At 46.8% G+C, this 22,015-nt stretch overlaps 1 protein-coding gene across 1 annotated transcript; it reads left to right on the top strand.

Annotated features, from left to right (window-relative positions):
* Nucleotides 1-809: 809 nt before the first annotated feature.
* On the top strand, nt 810-17,050 carry LOC149343198 (uncharacterized). Its single transcript, XM_089545735.1, has 5 exons — nt 810-1,136; nt 2,738-2,805; nt 8,993-9,079; nt 14,012-14,104; nt 16,881-17,050. The coding sequence occupies exons 1-5, from the start codon at nt 953-955 to the stop codon at nt 16,908-16,910; spliced, it is 462 nt and encodes a 153-aa protein (XP_089401861.1). The 5' UTR covers nt 810-952; the 3' UTR covers nt 16,911-17,050.
* Nucleotides 17,051-22,015: the final 4,965 nt, after the last annotated feature.

The following is a 22,015-nucleotide window of genomic DNA, read 5'->3' as shown; positions in this document are numbered from 1 at the left end:
CAACTGGAGTGAGGAATTGTGCGCCTTCGTGCTTGCGAAGTTCCACTGCAACCAATGCATCAATGTCTGCAGATGACGCAAGTAACCGAACAGATTCATGTAGGCTTAAAATACTCAGGACAAATCTACGGGAACAACAACAACGACTAGAGCGAAACGTATGCTCGGTCGAGAATTTGAGCGCAAGCGCATCATCTCATTACGCATTCATCGTTAGCAACCGGTACAGCCCGGTCCACCATACGTGGTCCGTTCTATTAAAACCATACAGGAAAATAACAACGCGCGGATCAAAGCGCACGCCGTGCTCGCCGGTGTCCGGGTGTTCAAACAGACTTCCACATAAACTCCTGGAGCAATGGCGGCGGTGACGGGAACAGCCGGCCCAATGGTCAACATCGTGAGACGCTGCAGCAGACGTCACCATTTATTCATTCTTTTTTGCCCCCTTAGGCACAGCTCCGAACAGCTGAGCAAACCATGTCTGTACCGAGCGCGCAACAAGAGGAGCCCTGAAGCCCCATCTCCCGGGGTGTTCGTGTACGAGCCTCTATTCTGGCCTAGTGTGGCTGCTTTGCATGACGCGCTGCAGGTGCATTGTCTTGTTTTTGAATCTTCAAAGAACAACGCACAACGCCGCCTTGACCTTGTTGAAAAAACTCCCTCAGTCAATCAGCAAGGCCTGAATAGCAGAAGGATCATCCGAAGCACCATCAAGACCAAGATTTCCATGGCCCCGTACGCTTAAAGCAGCCTCTAGATGGCGCAAGTTGTTTCGCCACGTGACGCGATTGCACCATTCCGGTACGGCTGGGCGATACCAGGAGGGCCGTCATTTGTCATGCATCAATTTGTGGCGGCGACACAAGCAATGGATGGTAGCACATTAATCTTGCGTTAGAGGACTGGCAACATAGCTACGGTGTCAACAGAAACAGCCAGAGTGAAACGCATGTTCAGTCAAGATTGTTTTCCCTCGGTCCAAGTAGGCCAGCATACTGCTCGGAGTCATGAAACAAAGATGGCGGCTCGAACGCAGGCGGCTGCTTTGTGTACCCTGGTAGCTGCAGGACTGATAGCACTGGTCTCGGCGGAGGAGCCGGACTTTATGAACCAAGTGATGCCCGTGATCTGCGGTAAGTCTTCGATGCAACACTACTAATACCATGGTGCGGTTTTCACACCTGTATACTTCTACGAAAGAGTGTCGACTAAGTTAGCTGAAGTGCTGTCGCACTAAAAGCACCGAGCAGAAACCATACCACTTGTAGCTTGTTGTGTAGCGAAACGCTTAGAATTATATGCTGCGAAAGAGGAGAAACTTATGGGGGATGGTGATAAAGTTATGATAAAAGGACTCTTTCAGTGCAGCTCGCGTCGATTCATTTTCGTTTTGTCATGGGATAAGACCAACAAAACCACATGTATTCAGTATAGCGGTGCGTAAAATACAAACAAACAAAAACAATCCAATTCGCGTCTGAGAACATACGTAGTGAAACAAGACAAAAGCTACAAAGTGTGCGTAAAAAGTTCTGCCCGTTCATGCCATTAAAGAAAGCTTTTGTACCATAGATAGTAATCGTTACGACTGCGTAAAAGTGATGAGCTGGAGCTCCCCTGTCCCCCGAGAAGCGTTAAAAGGCGCTATGTAGCTGCATAGCAGGAGCGGATATCGCCGCGAAATAATTGTACAAAGCGAGCAATGTTCATTGCCCTGTGGAACCGCATACGCTTTAGCCGTTTGCATTGAATTTCCATGTCTTCGCTCCACAAGTACTGTTGCGCATCAGTTTGCAGCGTTACGTGTCCCACGGGACCAGCAGGCGAAGCGTCTAAATCTTTGTGATTTTTTTCTCATCTTCTCGATGGATGTGTTTGCTGATGCTTAAGTGTTGTGCATGTTCGCGGCGCGTTTAAAAAGCGTTCAGCAGAAGCTGCGCAGCATAAGCGATATCATTTTCTTCCCTCCTTGCTTCGGCCTTGAATCTGGATAGGCAGTGAAAAATGTGTAAAGAAATATTTTTTTCATATCTATGTCGCAGCTTTGCTACTGGTGCAGCTTTGCGAAGCCCTACGCTGAAGTTCACTAAAAGTCGCAGTTTCGTATGATGTTTTCTGGTAATAAAAGGCGCTACCCCGGGCACGTTTGTGCTGCTCAGTGCTGCCTAGTGCTGCCTTCATCTTCTTGAACAAACAACAGTACTGAAAATTCCGCACGACACTTCTCGTGTGACCATAACAACCACTTGGCTGTATGTTGGGTTCTCTGTTGCTGCCCAAACACTATAGACAGTGGAGACACTCCTTTTTTTTTTAATGAGGCGCTGAATGTCTTCATATATGCTCGCTACAGGTGTCCCATTGAGAATCCCAGCGGCCGCTCTGGTAACACTCAAAACTGGCTTGAGAACTTTTGAAGTCCTCTGCACTTGTGGCAGTTTCAGCTTCATACTCAGTCACAAATACCAGGCAGCGACAAGGAGATACAAACAAACTGAAACTGACATGTGTACAGAGCATTGCCATGTTTCCATGGTAGAATTACAGTGCTTCCCATGCCACTAGGTATGCACACAGTCCCTAAATAGACTTTGGGGGAAAAAAAAGAACAGTGGTGCTCTCCACGAAACCTTGCATTTTTAGATTTTAGACCTTTTCTTTTCATTGGAAGAGTTGCAGAAGTTTCAAAATAAGCATACTTCCCTCTTCCCTTTTCCACCACTTCTGTCTGCAGCGGCAACCCAGAACCTGACAAGGCGGATCTGGTACTTAGCCTGTGTGGAGTACCTTATGGACTACGGAGTGCGTATACCATTTTACAATTTTAAGCATGGAAGACGCCCTCCTTTAGTTGTTATGCTATTTCATTAATTCTTGCAGCGGCTATGAGGTACTACCTATAGACAAGCGTCAGGCCGTGACGTCACGGAGATGCGGGGGCGCTGGAGTCAGCAGTGACTTTCGTTGTGTAGGCAAAAGCCGGTACCGTGTGCCTTGGGTATGCCATGCTTGAGCGTTTTTGAACGCATTTTGCGATATTCCGGCGAGTTGTGGTGCGGGTGGTTGAACCGCAATGCTGAATAAAGGCAGCGACACAAGTTTCCACAAGTTTATGGCATTTAGATATGGATGGGCCAAAGCGATGCGCAGCGGCCGTGGAGCGGGAAAAGTTCGGCGACGGAACGGTTGCGCGGTTAGTATTGTATTTCTGCATCGAAATATGATAGTTTGCGTCTCTTAATCCGCATGTTTGCTCTTCAGTCGCGCGGAGAACAGTGCAAGAATCAACGTCTGCAGCTTGTTCGCGTTCTGTCGGGCTCTCATTATGAGAAGTCTGGACGCGACATTCCATGTGGGTGTGACCGTAAATTGAAGAACCGTTTTCAGGTGGCAATCACCCGGATTACGTCCCGGGCATCTCTTAGCGCTAAAAAAACAAAAAAAAAACAGCTGCTGCCAGTCGCCTTCAGCATTCATAGGGCCACGAAGCGCGACGTTTGAACCAGCACTGCAGTCCGGAAGTAGGAATATACGACGCGTAGTTTTTTCTCTATTTTCGCTTCCACGAGCTTCAACATGTACGTTTTTTCACCACTTATCCTAGAAAACGATTAAACGTCGCTAAGGTATCGGCAAAATCATGCGGTGTTATTTCCCATATTAACTCAATTTTACAATTGCTGGTCAATCAGAACCTGGCGAAAACAGAAAATACCGGACCAAAAACCAGTTATCAAGCAGAATAAGGCCTGCAAGCAGAATGACAAAATATTTAGCTCTGCAGAGCAAACGTAACTTCGTTGTGCTCGAGGTAAACTTCTATCTATTCGCCTGTGCACCTCTCTTAAAGCCAAGCGAATAAAAAAGCATTTTTTCACACATTACCGGTGAAGATCGCATTTGCATGACTCATTCAAAGTAACTGCATGGCTTCAGTGTCCAGTAGTATTCTGCGTTCTGCGCACTGAAGGGGCTTAACGAGAGCAGGCACATCACACAGGTTCGCCATGGGAAAAAGCTGCCTCGCGTCGTGCATCCCGTCGTCCTTCTTCTTGCACTTAGCGATCGGGTGTGTTGTATCGCCCAAAATGCTGAGACTGCAGACCTGTGTACCTTGTGTTTTCTCGATTTCATTTAATAAAACCTAGTCGATTGCCGTAGCCGCGCCGTTGCTGCCAAATATAGGAGCGCAGAAGGAAGCCTATGCAGCGCTTCGCCAGATAATTCCGTCTGGCGAACAGGTTGAAAAAGTGCTGATCTGCTCTTCGGTCACCAACAGAAATGTTTCTAACCACAAGCGACGCGCACGCTTTGAAATATGCGCGTACGCGAGTTGGTTTCGAAGGCAGCATCGCTTGGCGCGGAGTGGGCATGCTGATAGCGGGTTCGAACTCATCTGCGGAGGCCGTATTTGGATGGAGGCGAAATGCAAAAATGGCCGCGTGCTGTGCGATGTCAGCGCACGTTAAAGAACCTCACGTGGTCTTTAACAATCCGGAGTCCTCCACATGGCGTTCCGCATAGCCCGTATGTCGCTTCGGGACGTTAAATCTCACAATTTACAATTCACAAGTGCTAACAATTTAACCGATTGATGATTATTAACAATAAGTGGTTTTTAGGTGGCCTTTGTGGGGCGTGAGACATTCGCCGTGAAGGCCATTGGGGTGGCCAGTCGAGAAGGTGCGAGACCGACAGCGGCTCAGCGTTGTCGTTATTGTCCTCAACGCCCTCATGACAAAGGGGGCAACTAGCCGAAAACAGGGCAACGAAAGGGAAGTTTATCAGAAATAATGCACCAGCAAGTCAAACAAGCCACACTATCGAACTATCAGGGAGACGTGTGTCTATCTCTAGCCAGGAATCCAGAGTACCGGTTCGCCCTTCGTATTCTTTCACGCGCTGGAAGAAAACGTAAAGACATCCCTTAAGAAAAATTTCTTTACACAGTCATAGACACTCGTCTATGAAGTCTATAGACTCTCTATAGTTTCCATCACTGGCGATGTACTTCCGTTGTGGGTGCGCTGCACCTCATTTCCAGATGCACGTAATGCGCGTAGATGAGTTGGGCCGATTGTAGCAATAAGTCAACAAAGAAGAGAAATGCAGGGTTAAAAAAAAGTGGGCTCAGCACGTGTGCTGGAATACCTTAGTTGTTCTCAGTCTGGACAGACAGTGACTAGTCATATTACTGCATATCCAGCGGGATACGCCGCTGGATATGCAATTTCGCAGTTTCCAAAGTGTTAAAAAATAACATAATGAGTTACGACGTCGTTTGAGCATTTCGTGTCCAGGAACCACGCCACAGTTACTCACTTCAGGTGTTTTTGGTGCTGAATGGGCGTTACGAAACCGACCTCAGTGTCGTTAAACGAGCGACTGATGACGAAACCAAAGACCAACTGCATTGGTGACTTACTTCTCGTACGTGGCAGCATCCTTCAACTTGGGAAACAGCCAGATGTCTGCTGGCGCAATGTCCGGGATGTAAGGAGGGTGAGGCCGCCCCCGTTGTTTTATGCCGACATGCGCAGGCACCGGTGGAGGGCACGCTCACTTGCACGGACTACATTGCAAAGTTATGCACTCACACCACAGAAGACATTACATGCATTAATTTTAATGTTACGTCAAAGTGGGTATCTAAGCAACCAGTTTCGAAGTGACCGCTACAATAAAACGGCAGATTTGAGGAGAAAGCTTATTAGGTAGTTAAATCGCGCGCAGCCACCTTTATTATATAGTGCTGAGCTCGCTGGAAATTTTAATAAATTCTCTAAGAGCGTTGTCAGCTGACGACAGCGTGCCTCACCAATAATACGTGATGTTGAAATAATCACGCCATATACTTAGAATCAACCGGTAAATCGGAAGGGCGATATATATATATATATATATAGTTGCAGCAGGTATTGTCGTTCAATGGCCCAGGAATACTTGTAGAAGAAGGGGTCACAACATTGCAATTATCTTCATTTAATACCGACAGTTTCGGACGGAGGACCGTCCTTCCTCAGGGTATACACACCCTGAGGAAGGACGGTCCTCCGTCCGAAACTGTCGGGGTATTAAATGAAGATAAATTGCAATGTTGTGACCCCTTCTTCTATATATATATATATATATATATATATATATATATATATATATATATATATATATATATATATATTCTTGACTGGTGTTTATAAGTTAAGTAAAAGGAGGAACATCGCTTCATATCCAAACATTTATTAGGTCGACGTTTCGGCCAGAAGCTGGCCTTCATCAGGCCAGCTTCTGGCCTGATGCAGCATGAGCCCGTTGCAGCATGACTTTGTTCACGACAGATTAACAACCACGACTGTGTCCACTCCAAAAAAAAATTACCTGAGGAGCTTTAGACTTTAACAACGATGTATGATATATTATCTACATAACCTTTTGAAGAGCATTAGAATGCCTCACTCTAGAAAAAACTACTTAACTAGCTGGAATAGTGCGGAGCTCATGTGCTCGCTTTGCTTCTCCTGCAGTTTCATCTTCAGCACAAACTTCCAGTGGGTTGAACGCAGTATTATAAAATACCTTTTTTTTTGTTTAGACACATAACTACTGGTATTCCTTTAAAAAAGATCATTTTGGAACAACCTCATCTCAACGTGCATATATTATTACACTACTTTAGCGGCGAAATCCAGGAGTCGACGGAATACCGCCTGTCGAGGGAAATTGGTAGCGATCTGACAAAAGACTTTAAAAAAGAGAAAAAATTCAAGGGGCACTTTGGCTGCCTAAAGTGCTGCAAGGCGAAAGGCTTTCCTGGCGCACTGTTTGGCATTAACAGCGAGACTGTTTGTGCTGTACTAGTGCTCTATTTGAATACGCACTTTGACTACGCATTACAACTACACACTTTTATGACTGCCGACTTTGACTGCTTCTTTAGCACGACTCTCTCTCTCTTCTTCGATGAGTTCGGTTGTATTATAGTGTACTAGAATCTTCTAGTACACCATAGTTGTATCCATGGCTCTGTTCGCAGTGACGACGTTGTAACGTGGTCACTCACAGACGCCTTACGCCCCCTGTCGGAGCGGAGAACTATTTTATTAGTGTCGTCTGCGCCAAAAGGAGGCGTCAGGCATCCGTGGGTGACCTCATTACTGCGAATCCGCGCACTCTGACGTCATAACCATTTCGACCAACCGAAAAGCGTGACACCTCTGCTGACAAACTTTTGTCGACAACGATGAGGCATTAAAGGCTTTCTCCTTAAAAGATAAAAAAGGAGGAAAATGGTAACAGTTGACGTCCCTCGTTTGACGTCAATAGTTTTTCTTTTTCTTGCAACTTTTGGCGAGTGCAGTGCTTTTTAGACAAATCAGCAATTTAGCAATACATCGTCAATTGCTTTAAGCGTGGCTATATCATACGCGGCGACGATGCCAGCCTTTTTCCAGGCAGCAAAATTCCCTCACGTACAGCTTATGACTGTGTGGAATTAATAAATGGAGAAAAGAAAACTCGCTACTTAGCACGTATTCCGCGAGCAGAAAAGCCGCTCTTTTCCACCCACGTCACTGAGTGGCGTTAATAGAGCACGAATACTCTAAAACTTCTGCAAGGAGCTTGTTTACATAGCAAAAATTCCGGGCGTTTCCATCGACCCGAACAGGTCATGTGATATGCACTTCGAGTATGTTCAACCAAAATTGTTAAAATTTGCCCGGAATACTAGTAAAATTTTGTTCGCTTCTTCCTGTCTCAGTAACGCTAATGGTTTACAATGCGCGCTTTTTATCTCGTGTAATTACTGCTTATTGGCAAGGGGAGGCCTACGAAAAAAGAGGATGACCACTTATGTATTTTACAAAAAAAGGATGACTTGATATGTTGCGAAAAGTAACTTTTACGCTCACATCCAGGAACTAGCTACTATAACGTTTTAACATCATACTGGCACATGGTTTTTAAGACTCGGGCGATATACAAGAAGTACTTTTATAATAATGGCTTCTTGCTGTTTGTTCATTTTTTTTGTTTTTGTGGCCAAGGAAGGAGCAGTAACTGTTTCACTTAGGGCGGGTCGACATCCGAACCGCGCCGCGATGGTCATAGTATGGTGTGCGATATTTAACGTCCCACAGTCGCCCATTGGCTATGAAGGTGTTGTAGTGGACAGTTAAAAATTAATCTCACAGCCAGGGGTTCTTCATCGTCCGCTGACATCGCACAACACGCGGCCGCATTTTTTCATTTCGCCTCCATCTATAAACGTGGATGCAGCGGCCATGGGATTCGAATCTACACACTGGCTGAGCAACCACCGAATATTCAATTAGCCTGGCTTAAAGGTCAGTGTTTCCCATTGTTCATTTTGAAAACAAGAATAATTGTGATGCATTCCACGTTCTGTAGAACTCAACACGGCTGCCAGATGTGTTATTCTGTGCCGCGACTCTTAAACAGCTTAACATGCTAGCTTTGTGTACACGTGCAAAACTGCTGCTGGTGTTCCATCAAACGTATATTCAATAGCTCCTCGAAATAGGAAGGAGAGTCGACTGTTTTCAGTTGGTTCTCTTTACGCTGTTTCATGCTGGAAGCTACCGGTCGGCAGGAACCAACTAAAGCAGTGCCAAGAGGAATTGGTTCCTGAGAGCAACTTATTTCCACAGCGTATTCTTTTAGTTTATGCTTTTTGTCTACCACGTCACTGCTCCTTCCCGGAGCAATGACGCATCCGTTAGAAATTAAGCACATACCGTCGAAGGACGCTTTCAAACCAGTTTCATACCTGACAAAGACGATTTCAAGAATATCAGCTTTCTTTGTACATGTTTCTTGTCTCCAATTCTGAGGCTGCTGCCGTTGCACGCTAATGATCCTTAAATCAACCACCCATTTCTATGCATTCCCCACAATTTTGGTAAGTGACGCACGCTTCTCGCGTAACTTTTCTTTACTCCTCTCCTCCTCTCTCTGCATCTCCCCTGTCCAGCTGGAGACTGACGCCAACTACTGCTTCAGCGGCGTCAACACGCAGACCTGGGAAGAAGCGTTCGGATTCTTCTGTGGTGACAAAGAGGTACGCAAAAAGTTGCGAGGACACTTTGGCAACTAAAGTGTTGAGAGGCAAATGCCGGGAACACTATGCCGTGACGACTTCCGGTGGATGTGACGTCACACCGTTCCCGTGGCTATATCGATACCTAAATTATACATCTTCCAGGGATCTTAAGTGTTAATTACGCTTAATTACACGTTTTTACATCTAATTTTACACAAATCCGATGTTTTCCCGACCACTCTGTGACAATTTTCACTATGCCATGACGACTTCCGGTGGATGTGACGTCACACAGTTCCCGTGGCTATATCGACGTCTGCGCTATTTCGACGCAATTTCTGCATTTTGCCTATAATTAATTAACTAGTTAATCTGCGGTGGTCAACTTGGCTTCTAGGTTCATTTTTCCTCCTCTACCTGAAGCAACCATTGGTTTTCTTCTTTTTTAGTTCCCGAGTTAAACGCACGTGACACCCTCAACGGACAACAGTATAAGGCTTTCGCCTAAAAGAGCGGGATTCCATACGTGCAGAGTGACTTGCAGAGTTTTCCCAAGCGACGCGAAACCCTTTTGGGGGTTGATGAATACCGCATACTATGATCGTATGTGCCAAGGCTGTACTGTGAAGAGGCTAACTCGCGATTGTTCTAGACAATAGCGTTTTTTTTTCTGTTTTTGTTTTACTGCGGCGCTAGCTGTTAAGACAAAGGTTCCCGGCCTAAAATCTAATAGTTGCCTCTACCATCGAGCGTCCGTGCACCCGATCGTACAAACCAAGCGTATACAAACGGCGCTTTACGGTGCAACAGAAAGCTGAGAGCTTATATTTAATTACGATTTCCTGGTATTACCAACGACACGTGATGCCACTCGCTGGCCAATATGGGTGGTCACTCTTAACTGGGTTCTTTAGTTTCGAGGCAAAGCTCAATTTTTCTCGATTTCAGCGCCCCCAACAAATTTCGTCGAAACCAAAGCCATGTCCGTGATTTTTCGCTCACAGCGGTGACAAAGCCAACAACGGATTTTCTGGTGAACGAGGCCTTTAACGCTATCGAGTTAAAAGTTATTTCGCAGTTATAATTAACGTCCCAGCAGGTCTAGAATGAGCGCATAAATGTTACGAATGCAGCTTATAACAAAAGAACCGGTTAATTATTACAGGAACAAATAAAAAGGAGGACGGAGAACATGTCACCTGGTGAACACTTCGTTAGTGCAACCTAGCTTTCAGAGCTTTTTTGTAACGTGCCACAAAACTCTTGTTCGTGGCTAATTTCCTCACTGTAAATATATCTCCCTGCACACTGAAAAATAGAGAAACAAACTGCGGAGAAACTGCAGCCCTGTTTTCGATTAAAGAATAGTGCCCGATTTTATTTCCTCTTCTCCTCCCCCCTATCGTTTCAAAAAAACATAAAAAATTCAGGAGGCACTTTGGCTGTCTAAAGTGCTGCAAGGCGAAAACCTTCCCTGGCGCACTGTTTGGCATTGACTGCGAGACTGTTCGTGCTGTACTAGTGCTTTAATTGACTACACATTACAACTACACACTTTGACTGCTTCTTCAGCACGACTCTTTCTCTGATTGGATGAGCTCGGTTGTATCCATGGCTCTGCTCGCAGTAATGAGGTTTGTAATGTGGTCACCCACATACGCCTTACGCCCCCTGTCGGAGCGGACGACAACTATTTTTTATAAGTTGTCGTCGGCTCCAAAAGGGGACGTCAGGCATCCGTGCGTGACCTTATTACTTCGAATCCGCGCACTCTGACGTCATAACCATTTCGACCAACCGAAAAGCGTGACACCTCTGCTGAAAACCTTCTGTCGACAACGATGAGGCATTAAAGGCTTTCGCCACAATACGTGGAACAATAGCAACGCGACAGCGCGTCGTTCAGCCACGTATAGAGCGCACCACACGTGGCGTCGGCTTCAGCATGGCTACGACAGGAACAACGAACCCTCGAGGAATGCAAGCTGGCCGGCAAGGTTGTCGCTGTGCCCACAAAGTGCGCGCGGCAGTTGCATTCTCTCTCAGTGTGTATTTACTGCGCCACCATTCGTAACGAAAACACAATGGCTACGTAGCGAGACAAAACACCTTCGTCCGGATTTACGAGACGACACAAAGCAGTAGGAGAAAAGAAGCGGGAAAGGGAGGGAAGGGGTGTACAAGACAAGAAAACACGGTTGCACGATGAAAAAACGCCCGCACGGTATAACGAAAGCGCGGCAGCTGTAACAACACCTGGAGCTATACGTCAGCGACTGAGGAACGCTGCAGTCTCGCCTTACGCGCTTTGTCTGGTTTTCTCTTTTTTTTTGCGTTTATTGCCGCCTCCCGTGCCTGAAGTTTCGAAATTACTGTATACCCGCATATACATCACAGCTTCAGTGTTGAGTTGCACCAGCTTTTCAAGCGTGTGGAGTTAAAATAAGGCTTCGAAAAACATGTGTTTGTGCTTCGTTTCGTTGGGCCCCGTCTACGTCATCAATTGCATCTAGCAAAGCTCTGATCAGAGGGAGAGGGATCGATTTATTTGCAAACGAAGGCAGGCAGAAAAGTCAGCCTGAGACATACGAATCTCCTGCCTGCTACTGCCTGCTCTTGGGAAGGGGAAGAAATGGGGTGATGGCGAATGGTGATTTGTGCACGAAAGAGGTGGCAGATGTGTACAAACGCATCACAAATGCGCCTGATTACAGCCGCGAGTCGACATGCGCCTTGCATATGAAGCGAAGGAACGCTCAAACTGCCTGCAGAGCTTTCCAAGTGCTTTGCATGAGGTTCTCCGGCGAACGACTGCTCGCAGAAGCGTGCCAGACATTTGGTTGGCTTTCGTAATTGCAGGAGCTTCCGAAATTAAACAAGAGCTCTGTACAAGGCGATGTTGGTATCGTTTTCCTTTAAATTTACCGCTACAAGGCTGGTTATTTCCTTTCTTTTCTGGACTGACGGAACGCTGAGTGAGTTCGAGCATCGGTTTCCATCCCAATGGGCATTTGAACTCCCTTGGACGTCCTGGGGACGTTTGAGACGTCCTACGAACGTCCAGTGGAGTTTCAGTGCCCACCGGGATGCGCAGCAGAGATGAAAACACAGACAAGTCGGCCGGCACATATGAACAAATGAAAAATACCTCTCTAGTCCCCATTATATGCTCCCGCGGTTATGCTGTAGTTTAGGGGGTAAGGATTGCTTAAAGTCAGGGGGGTCTCGAGGGGTCTTAGACCCCATCACCAACAATGGCAAGGGATCTAGACACCCCCGTGCTATAAAGTAGAGACTGCATGAATCTGAAACAAGCAACCATTTTTTATTCTTCTTATCAGTGGTAGTCGAAACATTTCTTCCCTGTCGTTTAGAAAATTTCGCGGTGATTGTTAGCAAGAGCCACTGACATTTTTTGTAAAACCTGAGACAGAGAAAAAAACGAAATTGGTAGTACTACACAAAGGGAAATCCGTGCCCTCACGCCAAGAGTCCGTCCAAAGCTCGCCGCTTAGTTCCAGGGCTACACAACAACAACGAGCACACTGACAGAGCGTGGAGATCGTTTGTTTCAGGTGTGACATAAGGTGAGCACACAACGACCTTTAAATATTACTTGTCAACTTCGTATAAAACGATGTGTAAAACAGGTCACTAGCCGCTTTCTCTCTCTCTCTCCCTATTTATTTCCCTCTCCACCTGTGCTGGAATCACTAGAGACCCCGCCTTCTATGGAGCCATACTTTAAGCTTAGGGGGTGAGGAAATCTTGAAGCATTGAAGTGGGTGCGGGGCGCTCAGAGTTAGTAGTAGTTCCCTCTCTGTAAAAAAAAAATGGACAGGCGTGCCATTGTGAGAATCTATATCACTTCTCAAACTTGGAATTGCGGTACTATCAGGAAACAGGGGAAAATGACCAACTATCATTAGTTGTGCGTCTCATCAAACCCCATAAGTTCTCCTTACTGAGTTGATTCCTAAGGATGGATTGGTCACACAGATACAGTACTCACGTGCGTGTACAATCGCACCGCTGTAAAAAGTAACACATTCTTCTCAGATGTTCTTAGCTGAAGAACTCAGCCTGGCGTTGGACTCTGACCTGCGACTACCACTAGATGGTAGTCGCAGTCGCTACCACTAGTCGCTTTACCAATTGAGCTTGCATACTGCTGGGATGCGACAGGGCAAGGGACTCTTCGGAATAGTAGCTCGATGCGGCAGCTGAAGCTGGTTCGAACCTCGCTACAAATGCTCTTCACGTTGAAAGATTCACCTGAAACCCTCTGATACAGTCCGTAACGATACTTCTTTGTATTCAGTCTGTCGTAGCGCTTGAGGAAGGTCTTCCTGGCGTCTGTAGCCGAAACCTTCGTGACGTCACTTCTTCTCATTCCCACATTCTGAGTGGTGACAAGGGAGTGCTGTGACCAGCCAGTCGGCTGGAATGCGGCCACCCCGCAGTATGCATTCATTGTGTAGCCTACGTCGCGAACGTAATACGGTTGCCGTCGCCACTTTTTCTCCCGTGAGGCGAAAAATTATATACTGAGGACAATGCAGAGAGCTTTGGAAAGGGCTAACGTTAAGAGACAGGGAGAAGAGTGGGTCAGGAAACAAACGCGAGTTAATAATATCCTAGTTGAAATTATTTAGTTGAATACAAGAGGAAACGGACATGCGCACGACTTTTTTTCTCACTGATCCCCAATTAACCCTGCCAGCTGCGGCCATCCTGCCCTTGTAAACCTCCTAATCACATCCGGCCGCTTGATTCAAAACGTAGCAGGGGGCGGCAGAGAATCTAGTGGCCGGATGTGATTAGGAAGTTCACAGGGGCAGGATGGCCGCAGCTGGCAGGGTTAATTGGGGGTTATGGGAGAGGCGTGTGTCTTGAACAGAACGCAGATTGGCCGTTAATGGCGGCGAAACTGAACACCCGTGTGCGCAGGAGGACAAGCACCATTTCCTGATGCAGTGTTTCTCAGACCGCATCAACGAGAACGTCATGTACGACGCCAGGGACGTGGACAAGATGCTGCAGGTATGATATAAATTTTGCCAGAGTATTCTTCACGCAATGGTTTTGTCTGCACCTGTACATCAACCGTTTTCTCTTCTATGTTTGCCACACCAGAACTGCAGACTCCGTATATTCGAAAGATATTTTGCCGCGACGCGCTTTTTTGAACTTTTGATTGCCTGCTACATGTGTTAGGGACCTTCCGCTGACGTACCGACTGAAGGAACTGCGTGCTCCATTTTCACGGGTAAACTTCAGATTTTTATCTATGGATTTTAAAAAAGGAGGATCGCTTCAAGAGGCGGCCTTGCTCATGTCGTGGCCGCCTCGTAGTGTGTTTCTTCTCCCGCCGGTCGAGACAGTCTTCCTCTGCTGCTCTAGGGCTTCCTAATCTCCTTTTGAGGGGGTGCCTCGGTGGCTTTGTCCTTTTCTATTTTTTTATGCCCGTTCTTCTCCGCTCTTTCCCAGCTGTTGTTCTTCTGCTTGGAAGAGGGGCGCCTCGGGTCGCTTTGCCCTTTTCCTTTTATGTCCGTTCTTATCCGCTCTTTCCCAGCTGTTTTTCTTCCGCTGGAAGGGGGGGGGGGGGGGGTGGAGGGGGGTTATCTAGTCTAGACTCATCAGAGGCTTTTAGCTTACCGGAGCCGTATTAGCGCAACCGGTGCCCGGTAAGCCAGTGCACGTCTATAGGCTAATACGTCTCCGGTGAGCTAACAGCCGCTATTGCTGAAAAGTCTTCGAGCGCGAGGAAGAAGAGCTAACCTTTTACGCATGTGCTCGCGGTAGATCTACATTCCTTTTGAATCTGTTTTTGTATCTTCTATTTTTTGTAGTATTTTATAAGTTCATCGGTCCTGTGTACTTACTGCACATCTCTTCGAAACGTGAAGTACGCAAGCCGGGTACCCGTTCAGAGTGTCGAAATGGGCTTTCGTCAGTGCGTTCTGTTGCCCAAGCTCTGCAAACGCCCGTGCTTCATGGAAGGCTGTCATAACGCACACCAACACGCGCACACGCGCGCGCGCGCGCATGTATAAGACCAGGGTTGCGAATGCGAAAAGGCAACCCTTCAGCGCCCCACGAAGCGAGCTGGGAATTACTCGACGCAGACGGCGTAAGCCAGCTGTGGGTGAAATTCTGCCCTTATTTCATCTCGTACGTCTGTTCAATCACTAAGCATGAAGTATGTGAAAATAAAAGGAATATAAGGAAATGTATGAAAGATATTGCCTCTTATCGGGCGATGTTTCGTCGAACCCTCGACCAGATCCTCTCACTTGGCTTGCGTATGTTTGCTGTGCACGCAAACACACCGCAAAAGAACGAGTTGGCGCCAATCTTCCTCGACCTCCAGGGAGACAATGGGTAGTGATAAACACAGAAATAGTCGATACATAAACGTCAGTTTCTTCTGGCTCGATCAGCCAACGAAAGACGTACAAGAGATTAGATTAACACAGCTAAAGCACACGGTCTAGGCCAATTGATTGATCTAACGTGCGCTTGGAACCAATATGTGTGGCAACGAACGAAGCGCCTGCAGAATGCCCAACGCTGCAGTGGGGGAAAGGTTAGCAGTCTCCTCGGAAGATGAGCTTGTCGCAACTCCAGCTTACGTACACCGGCCCTGCTACTTCCACTGACACGCTTTTTTTTTTGTACTATAAGTGTCCGCAGACCTGACCGCAAAGCCGTTCGGCTGCTGGAAACGACGTCGCGGGATCACAATTCCGCCCGCGGCGGCTGCATTTCGATGGAGGCGTAATGCAAGATCGTCCGTCTGCTATACCATGGCAGTGATCCCCTGGTGGTTGGAATCCAAAGCTCTCTACTACGGAGCGTGTGTCATAGCCTGTGTGCAGCCTTGGGACTTACCGTCCCCTAGCTGCACACTGCGCCGCAACATATCCCACCCCACACTACCACCACACTTGCTAGATTGCAGCTGCGCTCTAAATATCTGTATAAATAGGTTACCACTTCTGGGGCGTAAGCCGGCCGTTATGCCAGGCGAGGCGCACAAAGGAATGGTTCAGACGATAACTTGAAGCGAACGGTCGAGTAAAGACGGAAGTTTAAACGCCTAATTCGAAACAAGTTTCGACTCCGAGACTCGACTGAAACTTTTACAACAAAAAATTACATACTTAAAATGTCATTTTTTGTTTAGGATCTTCTGTAATCGGTTCACTGTAAAGACATCCCCTCTGTCAACGCCACTGTGGAAATCAGTTGTGGTTGGGCCGGGACGTATTCATCTTTAACTGCGCAGTTTTATTTCGAAGAAAAAACTCAGCTCCTTGTAGATGAAAAATTATTCCTCATTCGAAGCGGGGACAATTTTTCTTCAAATACGAAATGTATTTTCGAAGAATTGGTTTTCTTCGTAATGCCGCAGGACTGAAGGGCAAATTTTACGCAACGAAAATTTGCTTCCTTGAAAAAACGCTCATTTTTTACGACAGAAATAAGGCATACGTATGAAGACATTTACGGTGCTCAAGTCATGTTTAGCATGGCACGAGAGAACGCCCTTCAGTGGCATTACGTCATCAGCTTTATGCCGCGTGGTCCAGTACACATGTGTCGTGCTTAGTCGACAGAGAATTTCTTCGCGAACGGAGGGGAATAACAATTGGTGCTGTGGTGACCTTTTAGTGGAACGCAAATAATAGATGCTGCATCTGCACATTGCCTAAAACTTTTTTTTTTTCGCAGCACGAGGCGTACTTCGCTAGAAAATAGATCGCAGTACTCCGTCTTACCGTTTACCTATTTCTCCCCTCTTCGTACTTTCCAGAACTGCAAGTACAGGATTCCACCGGACTGAACTTTGACTTTCTGCTCACCAGCTGCTCCAACGGCGTCTGTAACGAGCTTCGCACAATTTTAAAGTTATATATTCGCTTTCTGACGTAGTTAATTCAGTTCGCTTCTGTCACTTGCATTTCTTAGCAGCTAGCAATAGCACTTATATGCTCGTATGATAATAAGTTATTCAGCCACGATCGACAAATTTCTTAATAATGAAAAATTAGTTTTATCGCCAACTCAGCACATGCTATCAGCATATATGAGGGCAAATAAAATAAACAACGCAAATAAAGTACCATGGTCTTGCTCCCCCCCCCCCCCCCTCTTTTTTATTGCACTGCCTTCAAGATGTGTTTCTGATTTTCTCGACGCTAATAATTTTTCTGGCGAACTTTCGGGCTTCACATTGCGATTATCTGCGTTTGTCTGATATGCCGATATCTCCTACATTCTCAATCACCATGCAAATAGTGTCATGGATTAGTTGTCTTATCAGCTCAGATGGCACTGGAGATATTGTGTGGTCCAGATTTTTAGACAGCCTTAAAGAATAAAAAAGAGTAGTAGGGGTCAGCTGTCCTGATAACTTGATCCCGGAGCATGTGAAACAATGACCATGTGGCCTGAATATAAAGGCCACATATGATGATGAATACCAGGGGCGATCTGAGGCTGAAAGGAAATTGATAAATTTTGTCCTCGCCCCATACACACATATGCAGTGCCGCTCAATCTAAAATTTATGACTTGCGCACGGCACGCTGTCTAACCAAAAAGAAAGAAAATATAGAAATGGCAGCAGTGATCGTAGCATCAAACACGTGTCGTGCTCCGTGCGTTGAAATACCACTAGAGTATACACATCACCTTTTAATGGCGTGCAGAAAACTGTACGTTGAGCAGACAGGATGTTCTGTCAAAACCTACCCAAAAGAACTCTGAATAACCTTCATCCGGTTCCGATCGTGTAGATGTGACAGTGCATATAGCAGAAATCAGGCATGTTGCTACGCCTGTGATAATATGTACAGTCATGATAAAAAAATTAGCACAGTGACCTCACCGGAGCAACGAAAATCGCACCGCGCGGCTGGCGCAGCGCCGTGCTTTATGCCTAATCATAGCTGTGGCCTGACAGTTTTGTTATCGGCGTGTTCGTAACCGCAGCGCTGAGCTTTTTTATCTGCATGAGACTCCGGTGGCATGTCACTAGTGCTAATCATTTTTCATCTCGACTGTACTTCTATAGAAACATTGTGTACTATAATCAGCTTGCTAGATCAGATTGCTAGAGGAATTTTAGATTATCAAGATTACCACAACATACATCGGTTAGTTGTCCATCGTACTGCAGGAGAAGTTTTCATTCCACAGTAGCACGTGCGACTGTCAGTGAGCACAGAGTCCCGTCAATTAAGTACAAGTCAGCGACAAAAAACGCCCAATTCCAACGAATGACAACAGGCAGCGGTTTATTCTAGCAGACCGCCGACCAGACCAGACGGCGAAGCACGACAGCGCATCAGCTCGCTTCCTCTCCAGAAGCGATCGGCCATGCTCCAGTAACCACGGTTAGTGCTCAAGTGACCATCACAGTTATCACGGTGTAACCGGTGCAGAGCGCACGCGCGGCTTGGTCATTAACGCCTTATTGACAGATATGTTCTCGAAGGTCTACGCACGTGCTGCAGACTATCGCGATTTTCACGAAATCGACGCCACGCTGCGGCGGCGCAGCGAACTAGCCTAAGAAGGATCGGCAGTGCGCGGGAGCATCAAGACGTTGTTGTCATTGTTTTCCAACAGAAATGCTGGCGATTTTCACGTCATAGACGCCACACACTGCGGCCGCGTTGCGATACTGCCTACAGTGAACTCTCCCTACAGGTTCGCGCTGCGTGCTGCTGCGTAGCAAGTACTTTCGGATGTCGTCCCTGGAGCGTGGTGGCAAACACTAAACCCGGCAGCACTGCTGCGGGCCTTCTTGTACGTCAACGAGATGGAAAAGCGAGGAGGTATTATTCCATTGCTCAAGCACTGCTATCAGCCCGAAGAGAAGGCAGCAAAATAAAACCTCAAAGCGAATATACCCAAGCGTTAAGAGAGGAGCGCATTTGAAAAAGTATGCGCTAGCGGGCAAGAAAAAAATAATAAAGCAGGTCGAGGGAACTGGCTGACAAGGGGCAAGGTTGCACACTAGACTCGATCGATAAATTGCACTTCATCCGTTTCACGCATGATAATTAAGATTACCGGCAAGTGAAAGTAGTAACAAGAGTCTTGCGTCACTACAGGCGCCGCCGCGCCTCCGCCGCGCCGCCAGCACGCTCCGACTCTAGTCATTTGTTAAACCTTTTTTTTTTTGTTACCTAAACAAGAAGCTAACCACCAGGCTAAATTATAAGCATAAGAATTTTGATGCTTCGATTAATATCTTCGTTTAGGTTAGTTGGCCAATGATGGAAAATGGCAACGCATGGGAAACGAGGACGACATGGAAGAAACATACACCGCCGGACATATGTGGCCCTCGTTTGCTTTGCGCGGCCATATTCCAAGAACTTTGGTGCCTCTGGTTTGTTTAACAGTCAAAAATTATAAAGCTGATTCCTTTCGCTCTTGTCATTGGTCAACGGAGTTTCAATGGAGGCCCTCGCTATCCGAGCTGCACGCCAAAAAGTGTGCCGGAAGTCATGTGCTTTCGCAAGGACTACTGGGAGTCCTTGGCCGACGGAGGAGCCAATAGTAATACTGGGCGCAGCGGCGTCGTCTGCTGGAATGTGTGCTCGCAAAGTGAGACGGCGGCCAAGAAGAGGGGGGGGGGGGGGGGGGGGGGGAGCTGGCTTCAAAAAATGTGGCGTAACCGCCTCTCCTGTGTTTTCTTGTGACAGTCGGTCCCCCATGTGCTCACATCACGTGATAGCGCATGGTGATATCTAGCACAGCTACTGTGGACCCAATAAGGAAAAAAAAAAAAAAAACTCGGGAGGGAGCGTCCAGCGATAGCCTTGAAACCGAGGCATAGGCGACAGTCGGTCCCCCCACCGTGATCACAACACGTGATAGCGTGCGCTGATATCACCGCTGCGCGCGCGCGGCAGACTGACTTTACTAAAACGTACCGACACCAAAACATTAGGGGCCGACTCGGTGAGCGAAAAACCGGGGGTGGGAACGGCTTCACGAGCACTTGGTTTGCGAAGGCTGGCCGCGCGCGCCATCACACTCTCTCTCCCGAGTCCTTGTTTTTCTTCATGTCTGCGCTACTTTAACACAGCCAGTCCACTAGATGGTTGGCTATAAGAGTATTCTTAAACAGAATACTTAGAGACCCTAAACACGAATTTCTTGGCCCATTCCTGCGTTCACCTGCAGTAGCTTTGGTACGTAGATTGCTTTGAAAGAAAAGCATACACTGAGTGGCTGACTTCCATATGCAAGAAAGAAAAAAAAAGAAAAACTTGGAGCACATAAACAAGTGATTAGTTGTGATCGTGGCGAGCTTAGTCAGGCCTGCCATTCAGCTTTTAACAGGCAGGTGCTTCACATTTGTATCCGTGTAGGAACACTGCAGTTTTTAACTTTTGCTTATTGCATGTAGCTCAAAGCATAGTGCTGGTGCAATGTAAAATTACTGAGAACTGCAGATGGAAGGTCAGATGCACTGCACACACGCTTTTCAAAGACACACACTCGTGTCCCCTTAAAACAAAATGGTGCCCATAGCTTAGATATGAACGCTACGAAAGCCTGCACGAAAACAATATTCTTTTATACACAGGTCAGAGACATTGCTAACCCGGTGAAAAAGAAACAATGTCAGGATTTCCTTTTTTTTTCCTTACTAAAATACAGGACCTGCAAAATTATGTCTTGCATACCAGCTTTCCTACATCCCCTGGTAAATGGCCGAACTCCCAGTGCGCCTCTAGACAACTGGAAAACAACTGTGCAGCTTTCACTAACACAGCTCCCGAGCTGAAAGTTTAGATGTCGCCAATCCACTCCCCAGTTTTCATTGCGGCCACCACCAGGCTATATTCTAATGTGCACTTTTGTTAACATTTTATCACAAACTGTGTCTTATCCATTCCCCTCACATGAGGGGTATGAGCCATTAAACCCCTGGGCAGGAATAAATTCTCTACGTTCAGAACCGCAGCACTGAACCCCATTGCGAGCCAGAAGACTGGAGTTTCAGGTCTTCAATGCCTACACATCTGGAGTTGCCCTCAGTACTGTACCCGTTGTGTTTACCTTTGACACGCAGAAAGCCTTCCAAGACCGCAGAAGTCATGATGGCTGCCAACAACCAGAACTTGTGCACCAGTCAGACAGGCTGAAACCAACTGAAGTCACTGTTATAGATGCACCACCAATGGCTCTGATTCGGACTGGATGTACCCCTGACTTAAATAAGATAAGGCTCAGTTTCCACACTTGCAAGGCAATGCGACAGGCAGCTTACTACACTGCATTTGTGACACCTTCTGGAATTAAACTGTGTGCAACAAGAAACAGTGATAGCTATGTTCTCGCAGTTGTTGAATAACTATCTATAGTCAATAATTCGAGAAGTACTTTTTACGTCCATGTTTCGCATGCTAACTTTGCCACACTATGCAGAACCCTAAAGGGATGTAGAATGTTTTGAGCTCACAGCTCTAGATGCCTGCAATTGCTCTTTCATTCAAGAAGGGCGATGAAGGAAACTGCCTTTCAGAGTGAAACCTCAACTCCACGACCAATGCTGCAAAGGCCGGGCCATCAATGATGCCTTGACCTTGAATAAAGTAAGAAGTAAAATGTTCCACGACTGGGATTCAAACTCGCAGCGACGTGAACAGAACCACAAAAGCAATATTCTATCACCGCAGCCAATCAAGCCTTGTGTTAAACTGCAATACACTCTCGCACTGCACGTTGTCCTCTTCGTCAGCTTCTATTTGTGGCACGAACAGATACGATCAGCTTAACCTCGATCAGAGCTTAACCTGAGTATAATATCGTCGCCAAATGTGCCGACAACCCAGCAAAGCAAAGCCATCAGCCAATCAGGCGAAGCACGTGCTTTCGCAAGGTCTACTCGGTTTACCTGCGGTAAGATCCTACCATTTTCTT

Source organism: Amblyomma mixtum, chromosome 5 (genome assembly GCF_055824585.1).
Source record: "Amblyomma mixtum isolate Tamu chromosome 5, ASM5582458v1, whole genome shotgun sequence".
Taxonomy (NCBI): domain Eukaryota; kingdom Metazoa; phylum Arthropoda; class Arachnida; order Ixodida; family Ixodidae; genus Amblyomma; species Amblyomma mixtum.
Note: the sequence above shows the minus strand (reverse complement) of the source record. Positions and strands in the feature narration are given on the sequence as shown.

Bases quoted from the DNA above. Each gene is read 5' to 3' on its own strand.
- LOC149343198 (XM_089545735.1), top strand. From the start codon at position 953: ATGTTCAGTCAAGATTGTTTTCCCTCGGTCCAAGTAGGCCAGCATACT. The intron at 1,137-2,737 runs GTAAGTCTTCGA...TTCTGTCTGCAG, and splicing joins AGTGATGCCCGTGATCTGCG to CGGCAACCCAGAACCTGACA. The intron at 2,806-8,992 runs GTGCGTATACCA...TCCCCTGTCCAG, and splicing joins AGTACCTTATGGACTACGGA to CTGGAGACTGACGCCAACTA.